The sequence below is a fragment of the Mesoplodon densirostris genome (assembly GCF_025265405.1).
Source record: "Mesoplodon densirostris isolate mMesDen1 chromosome Y unlocalized genomic scaffold, mMesDen1 primary haplotype SUPER_Y_unloc_1, whole genome shotgun sequence".
NCBI classification, from domain to species: domain Eukaryota; kingdom Metazoa; phylum Chordata; class Mammalia; order Artiodactyla; family Ziphiidae; genus Mesoplodon; species Mesoplodon densirostris.
The window spans coordinates 4,455,048-4,477,245 of NW_026778236.1; the positions used below are offsets into that span (position 1 = coordinate 4,455,048).

The 22,198-nt window shown below is 38.9% G+C and overlaps 1 protein-coding gene across 1 annotated transcript in view; it reads left to right on the forward strand.

Moving 5' to 3' along the window:
• LOC132482984 (BCL-6 corepressor-like) overlaps positions 1 to 21,208 on the forward strand; it is a 69,228-nt gene extending 48,020 nt beyond the window's left edge. Inside the window, 4 exon segments of the mRNA XM_060088249.1 lie at positions 17,263 to 17,408; positions 19,132 to 19,209; positions 19,429 to 19,582; positions 20,920 to 21,208. Coding sequence (XP_059944232.1) covers positions 17,263 to 17,408; positions 19,132 to 19,209; positions 19,429 to 19,582; positions 20,920 to 21,208 — 667 coding nt within the window.
• Positions 21,209 to 22,198: the final 990 nt, after the last annotated feature.

Consider the following 22,198-nt stretch of genomic DNA (forward strand, 5'->3'; position numbering starts at 1 on the left):
TTTGCTAATTTCCTTCAGGGTGGAAATACATTTAAGTCAGTCCTGCTATAGATTCTGAGGCTTTCTTAGACCTTGTGTAGATAGGCTATACCTGATCCATGCTTCTAGCGCCCTCTTGAGGCAGAATTCTTAAGCTTATATACATTCCCCTGATCCTGCAAAGCTGGGCCATGAAGTTTGGAAGTGATCCCGCTTTTCCATTTTTTTCGGAAGGAGTTGAGGGGTATGTTGTTAATTTGACTTTAAATGTTTGGTATTTACCAGTGAAGTCATTGGACCCTGGGGTTTTCTTTGTTGGGAAACTTTTATTTATTTATTTTTTTACATCTTTATTGGAGTATAATTGCTTTACAATGGTGTGCTAGTTTCTGCTTTATAACAAAGTGAATCAGTTATACATATACATATGTACCCATATCTCTTCCCTCTTGTGTCACTCTCCCTCCCACCCTCCCTATCCCACCCCTCTAGATGGTCACAAAGCACTGAGCTGATCTCCCTGTGCTATGCGGCTGCTTGTTGGGAAACTTGATTACTTACTCATTACTCGATCAGATTTCCTGTTTCTTTACGATTCACCTTTGAAATGTTTCATGTTTCTAGGAACTTACCTTTTTTTCCAGGTTATCCAATTTGTGGAAATTTAACTGTTTATATTAAATAATTTCAGAGCAAATTATTTCTTTTTATTTCTATAGCATGAGTTGTAACATTTCCTCTTTAATTTCTGATGTTATTTGAGTCTTGTTGAAGGTTTGACAGTTTTGTTGATCTTTTCAAACAACTAGCTCATTTCATCCATTTTTCATATAGTATAAATTGAAGAGGTAAATAATTCACATGGTAACCACAAAGAAAAAAAATACGACATGAATAAAAGGAACTGAGGTCATAAGAGTAGGACCCCTAATACAATAGGCCTGTGGCCTTATTAAAAGAGGAATCTCTTTTTCTTTCTATCATATGAGAACACAGTGAGAAGGTAGCCACCTGCAAATCAGGAGGTGAGTCAATCACTAGGAATCTTAATCTAGTACTTGCCAATTTCCAGAGCTGTAAGAAATAAATTTATCGTATTTAAGCCACCCATTTTGCTTTATTAATTTACAGTAGCCTGAACAGACTAATATAGCATCCAAAGAATACCTCTGTTCACTTCAGTGTTCTGAGTCAGGCATATAGACTCAGTCCCTCAGTCAATCCCTCAGGTAGACCCACTGCAATGCTAGAACATTTGCTACACATTCCATTCTTGCCTTTCCCTCTCTAGGAAGAAGCTGAGAACTTTTGCCTGATTGTTCCTGCATTGTGCTAAGTAGGGGGTGGGAGTCCCTCACATGTAAATGGAACAGATATTCTTACCTGCTTCATTACAGCTCTTCTTGATTTTGCACTTGCTTGGGTTGCTACAGCTTCTTAACCAGTTTCTGGCATTATCATAAAGACAATTCAGTCTGTATATTGTTGTTAAGTCAGTGTCTCTTGGTTGGGGAATGATGGCCTAAGGCTTCTGATTCCTCTGTCTTGTCAATGTTACTCAGTTCTATGATTTTAGTGCAGTCTTATGAAAGTACCAACAGTATTTATTGAAGAGAGAGAAAAACCCATCTTAAAATTCATATTGAATTTCAAGGAGCCCTGAATAATTTTAAAAATCTGTTTTAAAAGGCAAGGTTTTTTTTTGTCTTGATTTGTCCTGATTTCAAAATTTAGTACAAAGCTACACTAATAAAAGAGGCATGTGAGTAGCATAAAGACAGCCATATTGTCCAATGGAATAAAATAGAGAAATAAACCATTGTGTATATAGTTAAATGAGGCTCTGCAGGTGTGCCCAGATTTCTCATGGGATGGACAAATTTCTTCATCCACAGTTGCAAGTAAACCTACATGTCCACATGCAAAGCAGTGAAGTTGAATCCCTACCTTACTCCATATACAAAAGTTAACTTATGATGGATTAAGTATGTAAATGTAAGACGTAAAACTATAAAACTGCTAGAGGAAAACTAGGGGTAAAGCTTTATGACATTTGACTTGGTATTGATTTGTTGGATATGACATCAAAAGCAGAAGCAGTAAAAGCAAAAACAGATAAATGGGATTATATAAATTTCTAATTGTCAAAGGATACATTCAGTAAGAAGGAAAATAACAGGAGAAGTTAATTGAAAATTTGTACCTAAGAAGGTGTTAATAAAAAGGGTTCGACAAGCTTCTTAGATAGCCTCATCCACCGGAGGGCAGACAGCAGAAGCAAGAAGAACTACAATCCTGCAGCCTGTGGAACAAAAACCACATTCACAGAAAGATAGACAAGATGAAAAGGCAGAGGGCTATGTACCAGATGAAGGAACAAGATAAACCCCCAGGAAAACAACTAAATGAAGTGGAGATAGGCAACCTTTCAGAAAAAGAATTCAGAATAATGATAGTGAAGATGATCCAGGACCTCGGAAAAAGAATAGAGGCAAAGATCGAGAAGATGCAAGAATATTTAACAAAGACCTAGAAGAATTAAAGAACAAACAAAAGAGATGAACAATACAATAACTGAAATGAAAAATATTCTAGAAGGAATCAATAGCAGAATAACTGAGGCAGAAGAACAGATAAATGACTTGGAAGACAAAATGGTAGAATTCACTGCTATGGAACAAAATAAAGAAAAAAGAATGAAAAGAAATGAAGAGAGCCTAAGATCTCTGGGACAACATTAAATGCACCGACATTCGCATTATAGGGGTCCCAGAAAGAAAAGAGAGAGAGACGGGACCCACGAAGTTATTTGAAGAGATTATAGTCGAAAACTTCCCTAACATGGGAAAGGAAATAGCCACCCAAGTCCAGGAAACACAGAGAGTCCCATACAGGATAAACCCAAGGATAAACATGCTGAGGCACAAAGTAATCAAATTGCCAAAAATTAAAGACAAAGAAAAATTATTGAAAGCATCAAGGGAAAAACAACAAATAACATAAAAGGGAACTCCCATAAGGTTAACAGCTGATTTCTCAGCAGAAACTCTACAATCTAGAAGGGAATGGCATGACATATTTAAACTGATGAAAGGGAATAACCTACAACCAAGATTACTCTACCTGGCAAGGATTTCATTCAGATTTGATGGAGAAGTCAAAAGCTTTACAGACAAGCAAAGCGAAGAGAATTCAGCACTGCCAAACCAGCTGTACAACAAATGCTTTAGGAACTTCTCTAAGTGGGAAACACAAGAGAAGACAAGGGTGTACAAAAACAAACCCAAAACAATTAAGAAAATGGTAAAAGGAACATACATATTGATAATTACCTTAAATGTGAATGGATTAAATGCTCCAACCAAAAGACACAGAGTGGCTGAATGGATACAAAAACAAGACCAATATATACGCTGTCTACAAGAGATCCACTTCAGACCTAGGGACACTACAGACTGAAAGTGAGGGGATGGAAATGATACTCCATGCAAATGGAAATCAAAAGAAAGCTGGAGTAGCAATACTCATATCAGGTAAAATAGACTTTAAAATAACGAATGTTAAAAGAGACAAGGGGGCCTCCCTGGTGGCGCAAGTGGTTGAGAGTCCGCCTGCCGATGCAGGGGATACGGGTTCGTGCCCCGGTCTGGGAGGATCCCATATGCCGCGGAGCGGCTGGGCCCGTGAGCCATGGCCGCTGAGCCTGCGCGTCCGGAGCCTGCGCGTCCGGAGCCTGTGCTCCGCAACGGGGGAGGCCACAACAGTGAGAGGCCCGCATACCGCAAAAAAAAAAAAAAAAAAAAAAAGAGACAAGGAAGGACACTACATAATGATCAAGGGATCAATCCAAGAAGAAGATATAACAATTATAAATATATATGCCTCCAACATAGGAGCACATCATATATAAGGCAACTGCTAACAGCTGTAAAAGAGGAAATCAATAGTAACACAATCATAGTGGGGGCCTTTAACACCTCACACCAATGGACAGATCATCCAAAAAGAAAATTAATAAGGAAACAAGCTTTAAATGACACAATAGACCAGATAGATTTAATTGATATTTATAGAATATTCCATCCAAAAACAGCAGATTACACTTTCTTCTCAAGTGTGCATGGAATATTCTCCAGGATAGATCACATCTTGGGTCACAAATCAAGCCTCAGTAAATTTAAGAAAATTGAAATCATATCAAGCATCTTTTCTTTTTTTTTATTAGTTTCTGCTTTATAACAAACTGAATCAGTCATACATATACATCTGTTCCCATATCCCTTCCCTCCTGCATCTCCCTCCATCCCACCCTCCCCATCCTACCCCTCCAGGCGGTAACAAAGCACCGAGCCAATCTCCCTGTGCTCTGCGGCTGCTTCCCACTATCTATCTACCTTACGTTTGGTATTGTATATATGTCCATGCCTCTCTTTCACTTTGTCACAGCTTACTCTTCCCCCTCCCCATATCCTCAAGTCCATTCTCAAATAGGTCTGTGTCTTTATTCCTGTTTTACCCCTAGGTTCATCATGACATTTTTTAAAATTCCATATATATGTGTTAGCATATGGTGTTTGTCTTTCTCTTTCTGACTTACTTCACTCTGTATGACAGACTCTAGGTCTATCCACCTAATTACAAATAGCTCAGTTTCGTTTCTTTTTATGGCTGAATAATATTCCATTGTATATATGTGCCACATATTTTTTTAAACTTTTTTATTAGTTTCTGCTTTATAACAAAGTGAATCAGTCATACATATACATCTGTTCCCACATCCCTTCCCTCATGCATCTCCCTCCCTCCCACCCTCCACATCCCACCCCTCCAGGCGGTCACAAAGCACGGAGCTCATCTCTCTGTGCTCTGCGGCTGCTTCCCACTACCTATCTACCTTACGTTTGGTAGTGTATATATGTCCATGCCTCTCTTTCGCTTTGTCACAGCTTACCCTTCCACCTCCCCATATCCTCAAGTCCATTCTCAAGTAGGTCTGTGTCTTTATTCCTGTTTTACCCCTAGGTTCTTCATGACATTTTTTAAAATTCCATATATATGTGTTAGCATATGGTACTTGTCTTTCTCTTTCTGACTTACTTCACTCTGTATGACAGACTCTAGGTCCATCCACCTCATTACAAATAGCTCAATTTCATTTCTTTTTATGGCTGAGTAATATTCCATTGTATATTTGTGCCACATCTTCTTTATCCATTCATCCGATGATGGACACTTAGGTTGTTTCCAGCTCCGGGCTATTGCGAATAGAGCTGCAATGAACATTTTGGTACATGTCTCTTTTTAAATTATGGTTTTCTCAGGGTATATGCCCAGTAGTGGGATTGCTGGGTCATATGGTAGTTCTATTTTTAGTTTTTTTTTTTTTTTTTTTTTTTTTTTTTTTGCGGTATGCGGGCCTCTCACTGTTGTGGCCTCCCCCGTTGCGGAGCACAGGCTCCGGACGCGCAGGCTCCGGACGCGCAGGCTCAGCGGCCATGGCTCACGGGCCCAGCCGCTCCGCGGCATATGGGATCCTCCCAGACCGGGGCACGAACCCGTATCCCCTGCATCGGCAGGCGGACTCTCAACCACTTGCGCCACCAGGGAGGCCCTATTTTTAGTTTTTTAAGGAACCTCCATACTGTTCTCCATAGTGGCTGTACCAATTCACATTCCCACCAGCAGTGCAAGAGGGTTCTCTTTTCTGCACACCTTCTCCAGCATTTATTGTTTCTAGATTTCTTAATGATGGCCATTCTGACTGGTGTGAGATGATATCTCATTGTAGTTTTGATTTGCATTTCTCTAATGATTAATGATGTTGAGCATTCTTTCATGTGTTTGTTGGCAGTCTGTATATCTTCTTTGGAGAAATGCCTATTTAAGTCTTCTGCCCATTTTTGGATTAGGTTGTTTGTTTTTTTGCCATTGAGATGCATGAGCTGCTTATGAATTTTGGAGATTAATCCTTTGTCAATTGCTTCATTTGCAAATATTTTCTCCCATTCTGAGGGTTGTCTTTTGGTCTTGTTTATGGTTTCCTTTGCTGTGCAAAAGCTTTAAAGTTTCATTAGGTCCCATTTGTTTATCTTTGTTTTTATTTCCATTTCTCTAGGAGGTGGGTCCAAAAGGATCTTGCTGTGATTTATGTCATAGAGTGTTCTGCCGGTTTTCCTCTAAGAGTTTGATAGTTTCTGGCCTTACATTTAGGTCTTTAATCCATTTTGAGCTTATTTTTGTGTATGGTGTTAGGTAATGATCTAATCTCATACTTTTACATGTGCCTGTCCAGTTTTCCCAGCACCACTTATTGAAGAGGCTGTCCTTTCTCCACTGTACATTCCTGTCTCCTTTATCAAAGATAAGTTGACCATATGTGCGTGTGTTTATCTCTGGGCTTTCTATCCTGTTCCATTGATCTACCTTTCTGTTTTTGTGCCAGTACCACACTGTCTTGATTACTGTAGCTTTGTAGTATAGTCTGAAGTCAGGGAGCCTGATTACTCCAGCTCCGTTTTTCGTTCTCAAGATTGCTTTGGCTATTCGGGGTCTTTGGTTTCTCCAAACAAATTTTGAAATTTTTTGTTCTAGTTCTGTGAAAAATGCCAGTGGTAGTTTGATAGGGATTGCATTGAATCTGTAGATTGCTTTGGGTAGTAGAGTCATTTTCACAATATTGATTCTTCCAATCCAGGAGCATGGTATATCTCTCCATCTATTTGTATCATCTTTAATTTCTTTCATCAGTGTCTTATAATTTTCTGCATACAGGTCTTTTGTCTCCTTAGGTAGGTTTATTCCTAGATATTTTATTCTTTTTGTTGCAATGGTAAATGGCAGTGTTTTCCTGATTTCATTTTCAGATTTTTCATCATTAGTGTACAGGAATGCCAGAGATTTCTGTGCATTAATTTTGTATCCTGCTACTTTACCAAATTCATTGATTAGCTCTAGTAGTTTTCTGGTAGCATCTTTAGGATTCTCTATGTATAGTATCATGTCATCTGCAAACAGTGACAGCTTTACTTCTTCTTTTCCAATTTGGATTCCTTTTCTTCTCTGATTGCTGTGGCTAAAACTTCCAAAACTAGGTTGAAGAAGAGTGGTGAGAGTGGGCAGCCTTGTCTTGTTCCTGATCTTAGTGGAAATGGTTTCAGTTTTTCACCATTGAGGACAATGTGGGCTGTGGGTTTTGTCATATATGGCCTTTATTATGTTGAGGAAAGTTCCGTCTATGCCTACTTTCTGCAGGGTTTTTATCATAAATGGGTGTTGAATTTTGTCGAAAGCTTTCTCTGCATCTATTGAGATGATCATATGGTTTTTCTCCTTCAATTTGTTAATATGGTGTATCACGTTGATTGATTTGTGTATATTGAAGAATCCTTCCATTCCTGGAATAAACCCCACTTGATCATGGTGTATGATCCTTTTAATGTGCTGTTGGATTCTGTTTGCTAGTATTTTATTGAGGATTTTTGCATCTATGTTCATCAGTGATATTGGCCTGTAGTTTTCTTTCTTTGTGACATCCTTGCCTGGTTTTGGTATCAAGGTGATGGTGACCTCGTAGAATGAGTTTGGGAGTGTTCCTTCCTCTGAAATTGTTTGGAAGAGTTTGAGAAGGATGGGTGTTAGCTCTTCTCTAAATGTTTGATACAAGTCGCCTGTGAAGCCATCTGGTCCTGGGCTTTTGTTTGTTGGAAGATTTTTAATCACAGTTTCAATTTCAGTGCTTGTGATTGGTCTGTTCATATTTTCTATTTCTTCCTGATTCAGTCTTGGCAGGTTGTGCATTTCTAAGAATTTGTCCATTTCTTCCAGGTTGTCCATTTTATTGGCATAGAGTTGCTTGTAGTAATGTCTCATGATCTTTTGTATTTCTGCAGTGTCAGTTGTTACTTCTCCTTTTTCATTTCTAATTCTATTGATTTGAGTCTTCTCCCTTCTTTTCTTGATGTGTCTGGCTAATGGTTTGTCAATTTTGTTTATCTTCTCAAAGAACCAGCTTTTAGTTTTATTGATCCTTGCTATCATTTCCTTCATTTCTTTTTCATTTATTTCTCATCTGATCTTTATGATTTCTTTCCTTCTGCTAACTTTGGGGGTTTCTTGTTCTTCTTTCTCTAATTGCTTTAGGTGCAGGGTCACGTTGTTTACTCGAAATGTTTCCTGTTTCTTAAGGTGGGATTGTATTGGTATAAACTTCCCCTTTAGAACTGCTTTTGCTGAGTCCCATAGGTTTTGGGTTGTCTTGTCTCCATTGTCATTTGTTTCTAGGTATTTTTTAATTTCCTCTTTGATTTCTTCAGTGATCACTTCGTTATTGAGTAGTGTATTGTTTAGCCTCCATGTGTTTGTATTTTTTACAGATCTTTTCCTGTAATTGATGTCTAGTCTCATAGCATTGTGGTCAGAAAAGATACTTGATACAATTTCAATTTTCTTAAATTTACCAAGGCTTGATTTGTGACCCAAGATATTATCTATCCTTGAGAACGTTCCATGAGCACTTGAGAAAAATGTGTATTCTGTTGTTTTTGGATGGAATGTCCTATAAATATCAATTAAGTCCATCTTGTTTAATGTATCATTTAAAGCTTGTGTTTCCTTATTTATTTTCATTTTGGATGATCTGTCCATTGGTGAAAGTGGGTTGTTAAGGTCCCCTACTATGATTGTGTTACTGTCGATTTCCCCTTTTATGGCTGTTAGTATTTGCCTTATGTATTGAGGTGCTCCTATTTTGGGTGCATAAATAGTTACAATTGTTATATCTTCTTCTTGGATCGAACCCTTTATCATTATGTAGTGTCCTTCTTTGTGTCTTTTAATAGTCTTTGTTTTAAAGTCTATTTTGTCTGATATAAGAATTGCTACTCCAGCTTTCTTTTGATTTCCATTTGCATGGAATATCTTTTTCCATCCCCTTACTTTCAATCTGTATGTGTCTCTAGGTCTGAAGTGGGTCTCTTGTAGACAGCATATATATGCGTCTTGTTTTTGTATCCATTCAGCCACTCTGTGTCTTTTGGTGGGAGCATTTAGTCCATTTACATTTAAGGTAATTATTGATATGTATGTTCGTATTCCCATTTCCTTAATTGCTTTTGGTTCGTTATTGTAGTTATTTTCCTTCTGTTGTGTTTTTTGCCTAGAGAAGTTCCTTTAGCATTTGTTGTCAAGCTGGTTTGGTGGTGCTGTACTCTCTCAGCTTTTGCTTGTCTGTAAACGTTTTAGTTTCTCCATCAAATCTGAATGAGATCCTTGCTGGGTAGAGTAATCTTGTTTGAAGTTTTTTCTCCTTCATCACTTTAATTATGTCCTGCCACTCCCTTCTGGCTTGTAGGGTTTCTGCTGAGAGATCAGCTGTGAACCTCATGGGGATTCCTTTGTGTGTTATTTGTTTTTTTTCCCTTGCTGCTTTTAATATGATTTCTTTGTGTTTATTTTTTGACAGTTTGATTAATATGTGTCTTGGCGTATTTCTCCTTGGATTTATTCTGTATGGGACTCTCTGTGCCTCCTGGACTTGATTAACTATTTCTTTCCTATATTAGGGAAGTTTTCAACTATAATCTCTTCAAATATTTCTCAGTCCCTTTCTTTTTCTCTTCTTCTGGAACCCCTATAATTCGCATGTTCGTGCGTTTAGTGTTGTCCCAGAGGTCTCTGAGACTGTCCTCTGTTCTTTTCATTCTTTTTTCTTTATTTTGCTCTGCAGCAGTTATTTCCACTATTTTATCTTCCACATCACTTATCCGTTCTTCTGCCTCAGTTATTCTGCTATTGATCCCATCTAGAGTATTTTTCATTTCATTTATTGTGTTTTTAATTGATGCTTGATTTATCTTTAGTTCTTCTAGGTCCTTGTTAACTGTTTCTTGCATTTTGTCTATTCTATTTCCAAGATTTGGATCTTGGAAATAGAATCTTGGATCATCTTTACTATCATTATTCTGAATTCTTTTTCAGGTAGACTGCCTATTACCTCTTCATTTGTTAGGTCTGGTAGGTTTTTATCTTGCTCCTTCACCTGCTGTGTGTTTTTCTGTCTTCTCATTTTGCTTATCTTCTTGTGTTTGGGGTCTACTTCTTGCAGGCTGCAGATTCGTAGTTCCCCTTGTTTTTGGTGTCTGTCCCCAGTGGCTAAGGTTGTTTCAGTAGGTTGTGTAAGCTTCCTGGTGGGGGCGACTAGTGCCTGTGTTCTGGTGGCTGAGGCTCGATCTTGTCTTTCTGGTGGACAGGTCCACATCTGGTGGTGTGTTTTGGGGTGCCTGTGTCCTTATTATGTTTTTAGGCAGCCTCTCTGCTAATGGGTGGGGTTGTGTTCCTGTCTTGCTAGTTGCTTGGCAAAGGGTGACCAGCACTGTAGCTTGCTGGTCGATGAGTGAAGTTGGGTGCTGGTGTTGAAATGGAGATCTCTGAGAGATTTTCGCCGCTTGATATTATGTGGAGCTGGGAGGTCTCTTGTGGACCCGTGTCCTGAAGTTGGCTCTCCCACTTCAGAGGCACAGCACTGACTCCTGGCTGCAGCACCAAGAGCCTTTCATCTACCCAGCTCAGAATAAAAGGGAGATAAAGTAGAAAGAAATAATTAGTAGAAGAAAGAAAGAGAGAGAGAAAGAAAGGAAGAAGGAAAGAAAGGAAGGAATGAAGGAAGGAAGAGAGAGAGGGAGCGAGGAAGGACAGAAAGAAAGAAAGAAAGGAGGGAGGGAGGGAGGAAGGAAAGAAAAAGAAAGAGTGAAAGGAAGAAGGGAGGGAGGGAGGGAGGACGGAAAGAAAAAGCAAGTGAAAGGAAGAAGGGAGGGAGTGAGGGAGGAAGGAAAGAAAGAGAGAAAGAAGGAAAGCAGGGGCGGAGGGAGGGAGGGAAGAAGGGAAGGTAGGAAAAAAAGAAAGAGCAGGTAAAGTAGAATAAAGTATGAAATATAGTAGCGTTATTAAAATTAAAATGTAATTATTGAAAAAAAACAGACAGAACTCTGGGACATATGGTGGAAGCAAAGCTATACAGAGAAAATCTCACACAGAAGCATAGACATACACATTCATAAAAAGAGAAGAGGGGAAAAAAATCGAAAATCTTGCTCTCAAAGTCCACCTCCTCAATTTGGGATAATTTGTTGTAAAAAGAGGAAAAGGGGAAAAAGTCTGAAATCTTGCTCTCAAAGTCTACCTCTTTAATTTGGGATAATTCATTGTAAAAAGAGGAAAAAGGGAAAAAGTCTTAAATCTTGTCCTCAAAGTCCACCTCCTCAATTTGGGATAATTCGGTGTAAAAAGAGGAAAAAGCGGGGAAAGTCTTAAATCTTGTCCTCAAAGTCCACTTCCTCAATTTGGGATGATTCGCTGTCCATTCATGCACTCCACAGACGCAGGGCACATCAAGTGGACCGTGGAGTTTTAATCCGCTGCCTCCGTGGCTTCACAGAGAGATTTCCCTGTCTCTTCTCTGCTCTCACAGCTCCCGGGTCTCAGCCTTTGACCTGGCCCCACCTCTGCGCGTAGGTCGCCGGAGGGCCTCCGTTGTTTGCTAAGACAGGACGGGTTTAAAGGACCCACTGATTCGGGGGCTCTGGCTCACTCAGGCCGCAGGGAGGGAGGGGCACGCAGTGCTGGGCGGTCCTGCGGCAGCAGAGGCCGGCGTGACGTTACACCAGCCCGAGGCGCTCCGTGCGCTTTCCCTGGGAAGCCGTCCCTGGGTCCCGGGACCCCGGCAGTGGCGGGCTGCACAGGCTCCCTGGAAGGGAGGGTGGACAGTGACCTGCACTCGCACACAAGCCTTGTGGCAGCGGCAGCAGCAGCCCCAGCATCCCATGCCCGTCTCCGGGGTCCACGCCTTTAGCCGCGGCTCGTGCCCTTCTGTGGAGCTTCTTTAAGCAGCGCTCTTAATGACCTCTCCTCACGCACCAGGAAACAAAAGGGAAGAAAAAATCTCTTCCACTTTGGCAGCTCCAGACTTTTTCCCCGGACTCCCTCCGGGCTAGCCGTGATGCACTAACCCCTTCAGGCTCTCTTCCTGCCGCCAGCCCCAGTCCTCTCCTTGTGCTCTACTGAAACCCGATATCTGAGCCTCAGCTCCCAGCCCCGCCCACCCCAGCAGCCGAGCAGACAAGCCTCTCGGGCTGGTGTGTGCCTGAGGGCACCGATTCTCTGTGCGGGAATCTCTCTGCTTTGCCCTCCATACCCCTGTGGCTGCGGTCTCCTCCTTGGCTCCCGAAGCTTTCCCCCTCCACCACCCGCAGTCTCCACCCGCCAAGCATCTTTTCTCACCACAAGGCTACGAGATTAGAAATGAATTACAGGGGAAAAAATCAAAAACACAAGCAATTGGAGGCAAAACAATACATTACTAAATAACCAAGAGATCACTGAAGAAATCAAAGAGGAAATCAAAGAATACCTAGAGAAAAATGAAAATGAAAACACGATGATACAAAACCTATGGTATGCAGCAAAAACAGTTCTAAGAGGGAAGTTTGTAACAATACAATACTACCTCAGGAAACAACAAACATCTCAAATTAACAATCTAAACTTACACATAAAGGAACTAAAGAAAGAAGAACAAAGAAAGCCCAAAGTTATTGGGAGGAAAGAAATAAAGATCAGAGCAGAAATAAATGAAATAGAAACAAAGAAAACAATAGCAAAGATCAATAATACTAAAATCTGCTTCTTTGAGAAGATAAACAAAATTGATTAACCATTAGCCAGACTCATCAAGAAAAAGAGGGAGAGAACTCAAATCAATAAAATTAGAAATAAAAAATGAGTAGTTACAACAGGCACTACAGAAATACATAGGATTCTAAGAGACTGCTACAAGCGACTGTGTGCCAATAAAATGGACAACCTGGAAGGAATGGACAAATTCTTAAAAATGCACAACCTGCGAAGACTGAACCAGGAAGAAATAGAAAATATCAACAGACCAGTCACAAGTAATGAAATTGAAACGGTGATTTAAAAACTTCCAACAAACAAAAGTCTAGGACCAGATGGCTTCATGGGTGAATTCTATTAAACATTTAGAGAAGAGCTAACACCCATCCTTCTCAAACTCTTCCAAAAATTTGCAGAGGAAGGAACACTCCCAAACTCATTCTGTGAGGCCACCATCACCCTGATACCAAAACCAGACAAAGGTATGACAAAAAAAGAAAATTAGAGACCAATATCACTGAATATAGATGCAAAAATCCTCAACAAAATACTAGCAAACAGAATCCAACAACACATTAAAAGATCATACACCATGATCAAGTGGGATTTATCCCAGGGATGCAAGGATTCTTCAATATACACAAATCAATCAATGTGATACACCATATTAACAGATTGAAGAAGAAAAAACATATGATCATCTAAATAGGTGCAGAAAAAGCTTTTGACAAAATTCAATACCCATTTATGATGAAAACTCTACAGAAAGTGGGCATAGAGGGAACCTACCTCAACATAATAAAGGCCATATATGACAAACCCACAGCAAACATCATTCTCAATGGTGAAGAAACTGAAAGCATTTTCTCTAAGATCAGGAACCTGATAAGGACGTCCACTCTCGCCACTATTATTCAACATGGTGTTGGAAGTCCTAGCCATGGCAGTCAGAGAAGAAACAGAAATAAAAGGAATACAAATTGGAAAAGCTGAAGTAGAACTGTCACTGTTTGCAGATGACATGATACTATACATAGAGAATCCTAAAGATGCCACCAGAAAACTAGTAGAGCTAATCAGTGAATTTGGTAACGTTGCAGGATTCAAAATTAATGCACAGAAGTCTCTTGCATTCTTATACAATAATGATGAAAAATCTGAAAGAGAAATTAAGCAAACACTCCCATTTACCATTGCAACAAAAAGAATAAAATACCTAGGAATAAACATACCTAGGGAGACAAAAGATCTGTATACAGAAAACTATAAGACACTGATGAAAGAAATTAAAGATGATACAAATAGATGGAGAGATATACCATGTTCTTGGAAGAATGAATATTGTGAAAATGACTATACTGCCCAAAGCAATCTACAGATTCAATGCAAACAATCCCTATTAAATTACCAATGGCATTTTTTACAGAACTAGAACAAAAAATCTTAAAATTTGTGTGGAGACCAAAAGACCCCGAATAGCCAAAGCAGTCTTGAGGGAAAAAAACAGAGCTGGAGGAATCAGACTCCCTGCCATCAGACTATACTACAAAGCTACAGTAATCAAGACAATATGGTACTGGCACAAAAACAGAAATATAGATCCGTGGAACAGGATAGAAAACCCAGAGATAAACCCATGCATCTAATCTATGACAGCAGAGGCAAGGATATACAGTGGAGAAAAGACAGTCTCTTCAATAAGTGGTGCTGGGAAAACAGGACAGCTACATGTAACAGAATGAAATTAGAGCACTCCCTAACACCCTACACAAAAATAAACTCAGAATGGATTAGAGGCCTAAATGTAAGACCGGACACTATAAATCTCTTAGAGGAAAACATAGGAAGAACAATCTTTGACATGAATCACAGCAAGAATTTTTTGGATCAACCTCCTAAAGTAATGCAAATAAAAACAAAAATAAACAAATGGGACCTAATGAAACTTAAAAGTTTTTGCACAGCAAAGGAAACCATAACAAGATGAAAGGACAACCCTCAGAATGGGAGAAAATATTTGCAAATGAAGCCACTGACAAAGGATTAATCTCCAAAATTTACAAGTGGCTCATGCATCTGAATATGACAAAAATAAACAACTCAATCCAAAAATGAACAGAAGACCTAAATAGACGTTTCTCCAAAGAAGATATACAGATTGCCAACGAACACATGAAAGAATGCTCAACATCACTAATCATTAGAGAAATGCAAATCAAAACGACAATGAGGTATCATCTCACACCAGTGAGAATGGCCATCATCAAAAAATCTACAAACAGTAAATGCTGGAGGGGGTGTGAAGTAAAGGGGAAGCCTCTTGCACTGTTGGTGGCAATGTAAATTGATACAGCCAACTTGGAGAATAGTATGCAGGTTCTTTAAAAACCTAAAATAGAATTACCGTATGACCCAGCAATCCCACTACTGGGCATATACCCAGAGAAAACCATAATTCAAAAACACACATGCACCCCAGTGTTCATTGCAGCACTATTTACAACAGCCAGGACCTGGAAGCATCCTAAATGCTGTTCGACAGATGAATGGGTAAAGAAGATGTGGTACATATATACAATGGAACATTACTCAGCCATTAAAATGAACGAAACTGAGTTATTTGTAGAGACGTAGATGAATCTAGAGCCTGTCATACAGAGTGAAGTAAGTCAGAAAGAGAAAAACAAATATCGTACATTAATGCATATATGTGGAACCTAGAAAAATGGTACAGATGAACTGGTTTGTAGGGCAGAAATTGAGACACAGATGTAGAGAACAAACGTATGGACACCAAGGTGAGAAAGCAGCGTGGGGGATGGGGGTGGTGGTGGTATGAATTGGGAGACTGGGATTTACATGTATACACCAATATGTATAAAAGGGATAAGTAATAAGGACTTGCTGTATAAAAAAAAATAAAATAAAATTACAAAATTGAAAGAAAAAAAGGCATTCTGTAAGTAGTTACCCTCATAGGATTGATTATGGTTTCTAAGTTGATAAGTGTGTGTGTTTGTGTGTTCATGTGTGCATGTGTGCTTGTTCAGGCCAGTTAGGGATGCTTCAGTGATGGACTCTAATTTTATTGTTCTGATTTTGTAATATTACTGTTTACTGTTGTTTTTAAAAAACCTTGGTCATTTCCACTTTATTTCTTGGTCTTTCAGTTTTTTTCTTTCCAAACGTCAGTAACTAAACTATTTTACTGTTCAGAAGCAATAAAAAGTAAGATACAGTTCAGTTCAGGGCAACGAGACATTATTTTGACCACTTTTTTCCCCCTGAATTTACATAGCTTTCCACTATGTCCAGCAGAAGAAACGTCCTGCTCCATGAGGTCTGCTTGGCCTCCATAATCCTTCTCCACACTTTATGCCTGTTCTCAGTAATTGCAAGCTCCTACTCCAACGTTCAGTACCAGCCTTTGTTTTGGGGCCTCCTCTTGCACATTATTGGCAATTTGCACTATTGCTTCTTCCTAATTTTCTGTCTATTTCTTCTCCTCAGATGGCTTATAGAGTCAAGGCATAAAACATTGGTCAGTCGTACAATGCCCCCATACGTTAGTCCCTGAAATAATCAAGGGTTACATGAATAAATAGTAGTGCTAAGTTTTAAGACACTGAACTCTTTAATCATTTCTTTAAATCACTGTGTTCAAAATATATATGATCTTCAAGTCCCAACAGTACAGAGTACAGACCTGTGTTGGCTTTGTGTACAACCTGCTGTCATAACCCACATCCTCAGACCTGGCCCCATCCCCAACATGATCACAATTTATTGGACTGAGGACCAAGTTTGCGCTTGTGTACATGAAATACTATGGAGAGGCAATGTACTAGGGCTCTCCTCACAGTTATAAAATAAGCAAAATTGAAATGTTTGTGGTATTTTATAGTTTCAAATTACTACTTATTCAGGTTGGAAATGCAGGCAGTGTTTCAACCCCTAGTGGAAATGGATGGAGGACTCTGTATCCTCATGAGAACTCACCATAATGACTCTGGTTCTGGGCTGACTCTGGACCCTGTTTTTTCTCTCCCCATCAGTAACTGAGGTTCTGAGGCAGAGAGTTCATCACTAATGTCTATAAGTTCCTAGGGCCCAGCTTCCAAGAGAAATTTTCATTGATCACTGTTATTTGTATCCTGGTTCTTTTTGAAATGGAGTAGGTATTTTAAAAAAATTGTGTAACAATTGATACTTCTATTGGCTTCCATAACGATGGGATTTTTTCCCTCTGATTTATCTTTATACAGTCTGTCATTAGTTAAATTCCTTCAAAATATTTTCATCTTTGTCTTGAATTAGGCCTTGGACTAAAATAGATTTTCATTTGAGAATTATTTCTGAAATTGTTCATTCACCTGTCCTATAAATGACTGATACAGAACTAACAGTAATTTATCATTTCATCTTGGGTCAGTTACCATGCCTCAGTTTCCCTTTGTGTAGAATGGTTTGAAAGTACGTACTTTCTTGGTGAAATATTCCATGTAGGGGGTTTATCACACATAGTACACACACCGTATTTTGCTTATTGTCAAATGAAACTACTCCCGAAACAAGTATGTGTACACAAGTTTAATCCCACTACACATCTCTTCCTAGGCCTCTTCATGATGCAGTTGGGGGGGATTTCTTGGAGATTGTTCGCCTGCTTCTCTCCTATGGTGCTGACCCCACTTTGGCTACATATTCCGGTAGAACCATCATGTGTATGACTCGCAGCAAACTTATGGAAATGTTTCTGGCAGGTAGGTAACTTCAAAGAATAGGAATGACAAAGTTTAACAAATGTTTTAAATTAAAAATTAGATGGTAATTTGCAACACTTCTAATTTCTCTAGATCCTCTCACTCACTGTTTTTTGTTCTAATTGATGTGAGGTGGTATCTTACTATAGTTTTTATTTGCTAATTAATGAAAATATGCTTATTGGACATTTATAGATCTTCTTTGGAGAAAAGTTTATTCAGGTTCTTTGCCCATTTTAATATTAGCTTATTTGTTTTTTGTTGACTTGAAGGAGTTCCTTTTATATTCTGGCTCTAAACCCCTATCAGACTTGCAGTATTTTCTCCCATTCTGTAGACTGTCTTTTCACTGTATTTCCTTTGATACAGAGAAATTTTTTAGTTTGATGTAGCCAGATTTATCTGATTTTGCTCTTGTTGCCTGTGTTTTGGTGTCATATCCAAGAAATGTTTGTCAAATTCAATTTCCTGAACCTTTCCTCCTATGTTTTTATGGCATTAGGTCTTATTTATTATATCCATTTTGAGTTAAATTTTGCATTTGGTGTAAGGTAAGGGTCCAGCTTCATTCTTTTCCCAACATCATTTTTTTGTTGCTGTTGTTTTATTTTCTTGGCCACACCACATGGCTCGTGGGATCTTAGTTCCCTGACCATGGATTGAATCGGGGCCACCACAGTGAAATTACCAAGTCCTAACCACTGGACCATCAGGGAGTTCCCCCAGCACCCTTTGCTGAAGAGACTTTCTCCACGTGTAGCCTTGGCACTCTTGTCAAAGATTATTTTACAGTGTATTGTCTTTATGCCAGTGCTGTATTGTTTTGATTACTTTGTTTTGTGGTGTGTTTTGAAATCAGGGAGTGTGAGGCCACCAACTTTATTCTTTTTCAAGATTATTTAGGCTATTCAGAATCCCTCGAGATTCCATGTGAATTTTAGGGTAGACTTTTCTATTTTTGCAAAAAAAAGAAAATGGCTGGGATTTTGACAAAGATTGCCTTGAATCTGTAGACTGCATTGGGTAGTATGGACATTTTAACAATAAAGTCTGCTTAATCTGTGAACATGGGATATCTTTCCATTTATATGAGTCTTCTTAGATTCCTTTTAGCTAAGTTTTGTAGATTTTAGTGTACAAGTCTTTGTCCCTTTGTTGTTTTTTTTTAACGTCTTTATTGGAGTATAACTGCTTGTGTGTTAAGTTTCTGCTGTATAACAAAGTGAATCAGTTATATGTATACATATATCCCCATATCCCCTCCCTGTTGTGTCTCCCTCCCACCCTCCCTATCCCACCCCTCTAGTTGGTCACAAAGCACCAAGAGGATCTCCCTGTGCTATGCAGCTGCTTCCCACTAGCTATCTATTTTACATTTGGTAGTGTATATATGTCCATGCCACTCTCTCACTTCATCCCAGCTTACCCCTCCCCCTCCCCGTGTCCTCAAGTCCATTCTCTACATTTGCGTCTTTATTCCTGTCCTGCCCCTAGATTTTTCAGAACCATTATTTTTTTAGATGTCCCTTTGTTATTAACTTTATTCTTAAGTATTTTTTCAATGCTACTGTGAGATTGTTTTATTTCCTTTTTGAATTGTTTATTGTTAGTATGTAAAATTGCAACTCATTTTTGTATGTTGACTATGTATCATGCAACTCTGCTGAAATCATTTTTACTTTTAACATATTTTTTAAAAACCTTTATTTTGTCACCTCTCTAGATTATTTAAAGAACTTACAGGGTCACAATGATGATGAACCTGGTGGCCTTTGGGAGTTTTATGGAAGCTTTGTATGTGGTAAGAAACATTTTTTCTCCACATTTTTCTTTCAGTGGGAAGTGAATGAGTTACAGAATATGTCTTTCTTTCTGGTATGGGTGAGGGGATGATGGGTGATGGATACTGTAAGCAGGGATCATTAGGAAATTATCTGTTTTTATTTAGAATTATTTAATTATTGAGAGCTGAAATCTGATAGAGCCTACTGACTCCTTTCTTTCTTTTTACCTGCATTAGAACCAGATAAAAAGGATGGATTTAATGTTTTGACAAATCCTCCAGGACCAGAGGATGAGGATGATGATAAGGCTTCCAGCGATGTGTTTGAATTTGAATTTTCAGATAGTCCTCTCTTACCTTGTTATAACATCCAAGTGTCTGTTGCTCAGAGGTAAGGATGTATATATCATGTGGTTGAAAAATAGCTTGCAGTAGTTTTCTTTGGGAAGCAGGACCTAAAACCCCTTTTAAGCAGATGAGGGTGGGTGAATGATTTCTAATTCTCCATGAACCTCACTTAATGAAAATTTCTGGAAAAGATTAATTATACACAGTGGGGATCAGATTCATAGCACAGTATAAACTATCCTCAATAGAATGCCACCAAGGCAAATAAGACCCTGGGCCCAAAGTGTTGAAGTTGTCATTCAGTGGAGTTTCACAGAATAGTTGCTCCCTTGGAGACTTCGGTCACGAAATCTTTGGGAAAGAGTCCAAGGAGCTCCCAACATAGGGGACTTCTTAGGCACATGAAGTGTGTAACAGTGTATTGATAATCTGCCTTCTTTTTTTTTTTTTTTTCTTTTTTTTTTGCGGTATGCGGGCCTCTCACTGTTGTGGCCTCTCCCGTTGTGGAGCACAGGCTCCGGATGCGCAGGCCCAGCGGCCATGGCTCACGGGCCCAGCCGCTCCGCGGCATATGGGATCCTCCCAGACCGGGGCACGAACCCGTATCCCCTGCATCGGCAGGCGGACTCTTAACCACTGCGCCACCAGGGAGGCCCAATAATCTGCCTTCTTGTGTAGGATTAGAAAAATAATTTATTCATGGGCTTTTATATATCGTATACACATAAAAGATGAATCCTTTGCTGTGTTAACAAAGGTACTTAATAAATAAAAGTATATATGCCATTAAAACAGTGAAATTTTATAGTAACAGAAAACATAAAGTTGTGTTGCAGTGTGCATGTAAGGAATGTCACAGTTTGCTGAAAGAGATGAAGGTTAGGGTGTGGCATGTGTAAAAAGAAATGTGGTGTAATGTGTGTTTAAAATGTGTTCTATTGTGGGGGTAGGAGGTGGGATCAGAAAAGGTGTTTGTAATCAATCCTCTTGTGTTGGGATACAGACTTCCCTCAGTGAATATAGTGGAACACATAGAGAGTTATAACTTGAACTGTGATCAGAACTGAGTGAATAGGAATTAACCCATTTCTGTTAGCAGTGAGAGCAGTGAAAATCACATTTGATGAATCTCATTAAGATGTTCCTTCTGCTTTCTAAAAATCAGATGGTCTTCTGTAGATGTTCTCTTAAAACCAGATGAGTTCTGAGTTACTCATACTAGAAGTAAATACTTTCCCTTACTTTGATAAGAGAGCATTGGTCAATGATGGGTGTGGTTAGAAAAAGCTACTGGCTCTTGTTATGGCTGTAGATGGGTTTATTCAGGATAGTCAGTAATTTTTGCCAGAAACTCGAACCGCTTTCTTTTTTATTTTGTAGGCCACGAAACTGGTTATTGCTTTCAGATGTGCTTAAAAAATTGAAAATGTCCTCCTGTGTATTCCACTGCAATTTTCCCAATATTGAAATTGTCACAGTTGCAGAGGCAGAGTTTTACAGGCAGGTTTCTGCAAGTCTCTTGTTCTCTTGCCCCAAAGACCTGGAAGCCTTTAATCCTGAAAGCAAAGAGCTACTAGATTTGGTTGAATTAACAAATGAACTTCAGACTCTGCTCAGCTCCTCTATGGAGTGGTTAAATCCCAGTGATGTAGCCCTGGAAGACCAATGAGCAGTTTAGTTTTACTGTATACAAAATATGTTGTGGTGTTAATCCTGTGCATTATTGTTTAAATACAGCTTTGTCTGTAAAGAAGGGATATTATTACATATGAAAGTATATATCTGCTTTATCTAAAACACGATTTGGAAAACGTACAAGCTTGTTTTTCTTTTTAGTTTTTATGAAGTTCAAGTGTTTTACCTTTAAATGTACGGAGGCTTTTTTTTTTTTTTTTTTTGCGGTATGCGGGCCTCTCACTGTTGTGGCCTCTCCCGTTGAGGAGCCGCTCCTCGGCATGTGGGATCTTCCCGGACCAGGGCACGAACCCGCATCCCCTGCATCTGCAGGCAGACTTTCAACCATTGCACCACCAGGGAAGCCCGGGTTTTTTGGAATAAGTTTGTTTTACATGGAACGTTTTTCTTTTCTTTTTCTTTTTTTTTTTATTAAGGAAAAAACAAATTATAGCAGATCTTCATTCACTGACTTTTTTTCATACAAAGTCCCAGTGACAGAGGCAGTTAAGAGAGGTCACCAAAATTGAGAAGATGTTTGGGAAAACAACTTTTTGTTTTGTTTAGAGACTACATGCTAATGCCCAAGTATATGTTATTGGATATAAGTCAATTTAAAACCACATCTGTACACAACAACTAATTGTATGAACTCCATTTCATAACTTAAAAGTTATGAAATTAGTTTTCATACCTTAACTGGATTGTTTATGTATTCTATTGTCTTATTTAAGGGAGACTTAGAGCTCTTTTTCTATCTACTATATAGAATATTGAAAATTATTATTGTAAGTTGAAGTTTGCTTAAAAATGTATATAAATGGAAGTGTTTTGAATTGTGTTCTTGTATTTTAACTTTATAAGTAAATTCTGTGCCTTTTTAACAATTTTACAGAAATGTTCTGAAAGGCATCCATTGAGGAAGTGAGAGAATTGTATTCCCAAATTCCTATCGTGTTCCTAAAATAAATGGTGTTTACTGCTA